Below are 8410 nucleotides of genomic sequence, written 5' to 3'. Positions count from 1 at the left end.
CAGCTCAGAGCCTGGAGCCTGTTTCAGATTCTGTGTTTCCCTCTCTCTCTGATCCTCTCCTGCTTACGTTGTCTCTCTCTCTCTCTCTCTCTCCTAGAAATAAATAAAAATATTAAAAAAAAAAAAAAAGAGCTGGAAAAGAAAAGCAAATAAAGCCCCAAACCAGCAGAAGAAGGGAAATAATAAAGATTAGAGCAGAAATCAATGATATTGAAATTTAAAAACAAAACAAACACAAAAAATCAACAAAACCGGGAGCTGATTCTTTGAAAGAATTAACAAAGTTTATAACCCCCTAGCCAGATTTATCCAACAGCAAAAGGAAAGGATCCAAATAAATAAAATCACAAATGAAAGAGGTGAGATCACAACCAACACTGCAGAAGTACAAATAATAATAAGAGAATATTATGAACAACTATATGCCAATGAATTGAGCAATCTGGAAGAAACATATAAATTCCTAGAAATATATAAACTACCAAAATAGAAACAGGAAGAAATAGAAAATTTGAACAGACCCAAAGCCAGTAAAGATGTTGAATCAGTAATCACAAATCTCCCAACAAATAAGGATCTAGATCTGGGTGGCTTCCCAGGGGAATTCTACCAAACATTTAAAGAAGAGTTAACACTTATTCTTTTAAAACTGTTCCAAAAAATAGAAAACTGACCAAATAATTATATGTAGATGGAATTCTCTTAATCTAATAAAAGCTATATACAACAATATATATAGGGGTGTCTGTCTGGGTTGGTTGAGTGTCTGACTTTGGCTCAGGTCATGATCTCGTGGTTTGTGGGTTTAAGCCCCCTAGTGGGCTCTATGCTGACAGCTCAGGGCCTGGGGCCTGCTTTGGATTTTGTGACTCCCTCCCTCTCTGACCCTTGCCCATTCACACTCTGTCTCTTTCTCTCTCTCAAAGATGAATAAACATTTTTTAAAAATAGCTAATATCATATTTAATAGGGAGAGACTGTATGCTTTCCTCCTAAATTCAAGAATTAAGCAATTATGTCCTCTCTCACTATTCCTATTGAACAGCAACTAAAAATCCTACCTAGTACAAAAAGATGAGGGGAAAAAAAACCATGTAGCTACAAAAGAAGAAATAAACCTGGATATATTTGCAGATGACATGATTGTCTATATAGAAAACCTCAAAGAATATAGGAAAACTAGTAAGAAAGTATAATACAGTCAATGCATAGGAGGTCAGTATACAAAAGTCAATTGCTTTTTTTAATGTTCTCAAGGAGAACAACTGGAATATGAAATTTTAAAAAGTATATAATAACATGAAAAAATTAAGTTCTTAGGCATAAATCTAACATAAAATGTACAGCATCTATACACAGAAAACTACAAATAATGGGGCACCTGGGGGGCTTATTTGGTTAAGCATCCGACTCTTTTGATTTAGGCTCAGATCGTGATTTCACAGTTCATGAGATCAAGTCCTACGTGGGGCTCTGTGTTGACAGCACACGTGGAGCCTGCTTGGGATTCTCTCCCCTGCCCCCTGCCCCTTCTCTCCCTCAAAACAAACAAACAAACAAACAAACATTTAAAAAGAAAGCTACAAATACTGATGGAAGAAATCAAAGAACATTTACGTAAATGGAGATATTTTCCATATGCATACCTTGAGAGACTCAACATTTTGAAGACGTTAAACGTATTTTGAGGATCAATACAATACCAATCAAAATCCTAGCAAACTTTCTTTTATAGATGTCAACAAACTAATTTGAGAATTTATATAGAAAGACAAGGAATGTAGAATTCCCAACAGTGTAAAAAAAAAAAATTGGTGGACTCATTGTATTTAATTTTGAAACAATAAAAATTAAGAATAATCCTCACAGAGTATTACTGATGAATTAACAGACATATAGATCAGTGGAACAGAATAAAGAACCCCAAAACAGATCCACACAAATACAGGCAACCAAGTGTTGACAAAGACACACAGGCTCAATGGAGAAAGTTGAAAGATGCTAGAGCAATTGGACATGTACATGCAAGAATCTAGCTAAGACACAGCCCTTACATTTTTTCAAAATAATTAATTCAAAATGAATTCTAGGTCTAACATGTTCTAGAAGAAAACATAGGAAAAAACTCGAGTGACCTTGGAGAGTGGGGTCAGTTTTTAGATACAACACTAAAACTACAATCTATGAAAGAAAAATTTGAGAAGTTGGAATTTATTCCAAACTCGCTCTATGAAAGACACTTGGAGAAATTTGTAAATGACACATCTAATAAAGGACTTGTATCCAGAGCATATAAATATTTCTTTAAACATAACAATAGGAAATGAAAATTCACTTTTAAAAAATGAGCAGAAGATCTCAACAATTATTTCACCAGAGAAGGTTAACATATGACAAGTAGTCATATTACAAGTGGCCCAACATTATTAGGGAGATGTAGACTAAAACAATACTGAGGTAATATTAAACAATTATTAGCATGGTTAGAATTAAAAAATTTTGAAAAACCAATCATGGGTGAGGATGTGGACTAGCAGGAACTTTTATTCATTGCTAGTGAGGTTACAAAATGGTACGGCCACAGTGGGAGACAGTTTGGGAGTTTCTTACAAACCTCACATAGTCTTACATACAATCCAGCAGTCTAACTACTAGGTGTTTATCCAACTGATTTGAAATAATCAAATCCATACAAAACACTGCACATAAATGTTTACAGTAAGTCTACTTACGTTCACCAAAAAAAAAAAAAAAAAGAGAGAGAGAGGAAGCAGCCAAGATATCCTTCATAAAGTGAGTGAATAAAAAACAAAACTGTAGTACATACATATAATTGACTATGATTAGTGATAAAAAGTAATGAACCATCAATTCAGACAATGACATGGATAAATCTTAAATAAATATTACTAAGTGAAATAAGCTAGTGTGAAAATGCTACATATGGTATAGTTCCATTTATAAGGCAAAACTATGTAGAAGGAAAGGCATCACTGGTTGCTAGGAGTTTGCAGAAGGGATAGTTTTGAAGAGTCGAAGTACTGCAATTTTCAAGAGCTATGAAACTATTTTGTATAACACAAAGTGGTATATTGTGCATTTGTCAAAACCCATCAAAGTCCATAGCACAAAGAGTGAGACTTAATATAAGCAAATCTGAAAATTTTTGACATTTGTGGATCGCATAATGAAATTCAGACTGTGACAAAATAATCCAACTGTATTACAATTGTATGATGTCACTTCATTGAAGAGAGGAAAATAAGTGCTAACCTACGTAACTCTGGAAATCCATGGAGACCATAAGACTAAAGACAACAGGAACTGTACATAAGCACTGTCCTCTAGTTAGCAAAGTTGTTTCTTACTGGTGTATGAGTTAACAATTCTGGAACCACTCTAGTTTTATTTGGGGATCTAATATATCAGTAAGTGGATGGAAGATGGAGGAAGCCAAATTTCTCACTGTTGAAGTCAAATGTTAAATATAAACAAAGAGTAAAAGCTGGAATGAGTCGTGTGATACTGGCTTAGAGTTGGCAACATTAGTGTGAGTTTGTGTTTAGCATAATATAGATACAGATGGATAAAGATAGAAATAGTTACAAGTATATGTGTATACATGGGTTAATGTATAAACACATAATCCCAATGTTGCTAAGAGATACTAGAAACAATACTCAAGTACCAGTGAGGCCACCTATTGCCCAGATCTTGGTTTCTAAAACTGTTCTGCAATAAGAGAAATCAGGGCTTCTTGGAGAAATGGCTTATTATAATACTGGAACAAGAAATATACAAGATGATCCTGGAGGTAGTATCAAAAATTAATAACGTATTCAGAAAAAGAAACTATTAAGAATATGTCAAAGGACACAGATGCTGACTGAAAGAAATCCCATGGCCAATATTGGAATAATTTGAGTGGCAAAATATATTAAGTACTATTGGATTATACTCAAAAATATAAAATAAATATGTCCAAGTTCATGCTGCAGGAAAGAAATGATTGAATACATAAATAAATGGGAAAATAAGTAGATTTATCATGTAAAATAATTCTAAATAATTTATGTTGGTATTGTCCCTCATGGGGGTGGCATAACTTTTCATTTCTAAATATGGGCTATCCACACTGACCTTCTAAGAATACAGTGTGAAAAGCTGGGGAGGGGGATTTTACAGTGGAGTATTAATACCTCAACCAGCTAATGATGGTTAGCATCAGTTGTGGTAACTCATGTCCATAAAATGTACCCATCAAATGTCATACAAATAGTGCTTTACCTCTGTGGTCTTCCTCCCCAAAACTCATAACTCATGTCTAATCATGAGAAAATACCAGACAAATCCCAGTTAGAGGACATCCTACAAATACTTGACCATCACTCCTTAAAATACTTGACTCATCAAAATCAAGGAAAGTCAGAAAAACTGTCATACTGAGAGGAGCCCAAGGAGACATAATGATGAAATGTGATATGGTATTCTGAATGAGATCTGAAACAGAAAACAAACATTAAGTAAAATCTAAGGAAATCTGAATAAAGAATGGACTTTAGTTAATAATGTATCAATATAGGTTCATTACTTGTGTGATATACATCATACTAATATAAGATCTTAACAACATCAAACTCAATATAAGGTAAATATGAATTGTTTCTGTAACTTTTCTCTGAATCTGAAAGTATTCTAAAATAAAAGATTAAATTATCAAGGCAACAATCAGTAACTGGTGTCACATCTGAAAAAGCTGTCTGGAAAAGCTGTTTGTCCCAAAAGTACAGGGACACAAATAATGCACTTCCTCTGATCTGAAATTCCCTTTCTAAAATTAACTTATAATTAGTCATAGTAATTATAAAGGCATAATTTTGTGTTTTTTTTCCATTGAGATTTTTACGGGAATAAAGCCCAGCAAGCAAATAAACACTCTTTTATTCAATAATAAATACTGAGGGTTCCTGGGACTTTTCTCTCTTCAGAATGAATGCATCATTACCATTTCAAATTGATAATAGTTTCCAATTTTTCTTCTCCTTTTTTCCAAGGATTTATTCATGGTGCAACTAGTATTACATTCTCTTCTTTAGGCACACTGAGGAGCTCTTTCCATTACAGCATATCAAGTACGTAGTTCAATGCTCAATAAATTTGTTCAAGTATAGCTTGTAATAAATGGAAAGTAGAATGAATTTTATTAACCATCAGATATGTATTTTTTCTAAGAAATCTGGAGTAGAGAGCCAATTTGGAAGGCACACATAAATCTTATAAATGTATTGGTGGAGAACCAGTGAGCAATGCTATCAAACACTGTATTTCTTATAATTTGATGATCTTTAAGTAGATGGGTGTGCAGAGTGTCTGGAATGATATCCTGAATATTATCCTTACAGTTCTTAATATCATTCTCAGGGGTATTCACATATGGAGTCATTAGAAAACATTATAAAATTTTTGTTTAATATCTTTCATTTAATATTAGAAAGAAGTTGTCTTTAGAATTTTAACATTTACTGAGCTCTACATGCTTTAGTAAAATAAAAAAAATCTTTAGTATAATCAAAATGTCCTGATTCATTACCAGAGATTGATAGAAAGCCCTAGCTTAGCTTGATTAAATATAACTATTAATAAAGAATTGAACAATGAACTCAGGACTAATGTGTTCTGATACTGCAGTGTAGATTTGTGAGAAACAGCTTGAAGACCACATTTCTACCGACAGTCATAGGGAGGAAAGACTTTTAAATAAAAGCACAATTGAACTGCAAAAATTTTTGAATATGAATAATTACCCAGAATGCTTTTTGCTAAAATAATCCAGTAGATCATTGTAGTATGCTAAGATCCACTAGTCATTTTTGTAAATAATTGTAAGCATTTCAACAAAGTTTAATGCTGCAAGTATTTTCCAGCATCACAATAATCTACAATTATTGCATTTGCTGGGCTGGGCATTATTAGGCTATACATGCATGTGTGTGTGTGTGTGTGTGTGTGTGTGTGTGTATCTGTAATTAAATTTATCTTAAGCTTAAAAGCAAACCATAATATTGTGCCTTTGTTCCTGCAATCTGCAAACTATTAACTGCCAGGCATCATTCTAGGCTCTTGGAATACATCAATGAATAGAACAGACTAAAACCTCCATCCAGGAGATTTTTCCCATGAAATTTACATTCGCGTAGTAATTTATAAGAATAGGTTTGGGGGGGCATACTACACAGATGTATCTAATACATAAGTATATCATATTGTATATTAGAAGGTGATAAGAGCTGTAAGAAGTTTTTTTTAAAAAGAGGATCAGGGTAAGGGAGACATGGAAGGTAAGGGGGTGGGAGAATGGGTTAAAATTTTTAACTTTTTTTTTTTTACATAGTGTCATTAAATTGAAACAAATATTTGAAGGAAACCAGAGAACTAGCAGTACAGGTACCTGAGGGAGAGGAGTCCAAGGCAGTAGGAACAACCAGTACGGTGGCACGGTCACAACACTGCGATGTGCTGCTCCAGAACGAGCAGAGAAGTGAGTAAGGCTTTAGCAGAGTGAGCAAGGTAGACTATACGAGGATATCATCTAGGTTGGAAGTAATAGAGGTCATGCATGCCTTTAGAGGGAATTTGTTTGTTTGTTTGTTTGTTTTTCAGTCAAAAGGTCTCACATGTTTATTGGTTCAGCAATAAACCAAACTGAACCTCCCTACTGCTGCAGAAGCATCGTAGCAGAGGAAAGGCATTTCCCTGATAAAACAGATCTACTGGTCAGGAAGTAGGGGGGCGATGGAATAGGAACACATGACTTTTAGGCAGCATAAATATGTGCCATCTCATGTACGATCCCTTATAGACCCAGCTGGGTTCTTCTCCAATGCCGCCTCTTGGAGTTGTACCTGATTTTATTACCAGTTTTCATCCGAATCCACTGGGGAATGGGACCATTCTGCTTTTGTTTCTTGACCAGGAATCGCTTGATCCTGAAAGGCTTGTGAGAAGACATAGCGAGAAACAGCAGCACACACCACGATGGTAGAGAGGAGGAAAGAGACTTTAGAGGGAATTTAAAGAAGTTTGCATTTTACTCTGATTTAAATAGGAAAACAGAAGTGTTCAGAGCCAAGGAATGACAGTTCATGTGGCATGTCACTCCATCCTAACAGCAAGCCAAATCTGAACAATCTGGTAAATCAACAACTCATCTTAGTTCTGTGGGGGATGTGAGGTCACAGGGCAAACTACTACCCCCCAAATTGAAGATACAGGCAGATGAGCACCCAGCAGCACAACTGAACAGAACAGAAATGCTTAAGCTGAAAGCTCTACAGGAGCTGGTGGGAAAATCCAAACTATAGCTGACAAATTTCTAGAACGTCAGTGTAGACAAGTCTGAGGATAAAAATCACAGGGTGGCACAGTCTTAGAGAGTAGGGGGGCAAAGTTGTGCAAATTTTAGCTCCAGTACCACTACCAGGTACTCACAGGGAATACAGGAGAAAAAAAAAATCCCTTCAGCCTTCTAACAGGGAGAGCAGAAAATAACCATTTTGCAATACATCAGAGCATTCTGTTCTTTGGAACATGGCCTGCCCTCAAGAGAAACTAATTTATCAGACCATAACCTATTGTAGTTTTATCAGAACTTAGTCTACTGAGGGGAAGGGAAATATCCAACCCCAGCCCCTCTAGCCATCCTGTCCCACTTAAAGGGAGGTAGGGGACAGAGAAACACTTGTGAAGTTTACAACCCATGGGCTCAGGCTTACTAACAGACTGAGACGCAATCCAGGACTGTAGAACAGACTGTACAACGCCTCCCCAAACCTAACTACATTATTAAAGGCCTATTTACCATGTGCCTTTTATCCAGTACATCATTTCTGGCTCTCAACAACAAATTCCAATACCTACGAAATGCAAAAACAAACAAATGAAAAAGCCACTCAGAAATGGCATGGATGTTCGAATTACCAGACCAGGAATTTAAAACCACTGTGATTAATACTAAAGTCTAAAAGTAGACAGCATGTAAGAACTGCTGGGTAACATAAGCATAAAGATGGAATTCTAATTAAAAATCAAGGAGAAATGCTAGACATGAAAATGTTGTAACAGGTATGAAGAAGGCCTGTGACGGGCCCCCCTTAGTAGATCGGACATGGCTGAGGAAAGGATCCCTGAGCTTGGAAATATGGCAATAGTCACTTCCAAAACTGGAAATAAAAGAGAAAGAAACAAGACTCAGGGTGGAAGGGAGGGGCAAGCAAACAAAAACAAACCAGGACAGAATATCCAGGAGCTGTGGGGCAACTACAGAAGATTTAACATGTGTGTGATGGGAATACCAGAAGGAAAGGAGAGAAAGAAAGAGCAGAAATATTTGAAGAAATAATGATGGAGAATT

The 8410-nt window shown here is 35.6% G+C and overlaps 1 protein-coding gene across 1 annotated transcript; it reads right to left on the bottom strand.

Annotated features, from left to right (window-relative positions):
- Positions 1-6853: 6853 nt before the first annotated feature.
- On the bottom strand, positions 6854-7009 carry LOC120227616 (60S ribosomal protein L39-like). The gene has a single exon (XM_039225693.1). The coding sequence runs from the start codon at positions 7007-7009 to the stop codon at positions 6854-6856; it is 156 nt and encodes a 51-aa protein (XP_039081624.1).
- Positions 7010-8410: the final 1401 nt, after the last annotated feature.

The sequence above is a fragment of the Hyaena hyaena genome, unplaced genomic scaffold (assembly GCF_003009895.1).
Source record: "Hyaena hyaena isolate Hyena2069 unplaced genomic scaffold, ASM300989v1 scaffold_2581, whole genome shotgun sequence".
NCBI lineage: Eukaryota > Metazoa > Chordata > Mammalia > Carnivora > Hyaenidae > Hyaena > Hyaena hyaena.
Note: the sequence above shows the minus strand (reverse complement) of the source record. Positions and strands in the feature narration are given on the sequence as shown.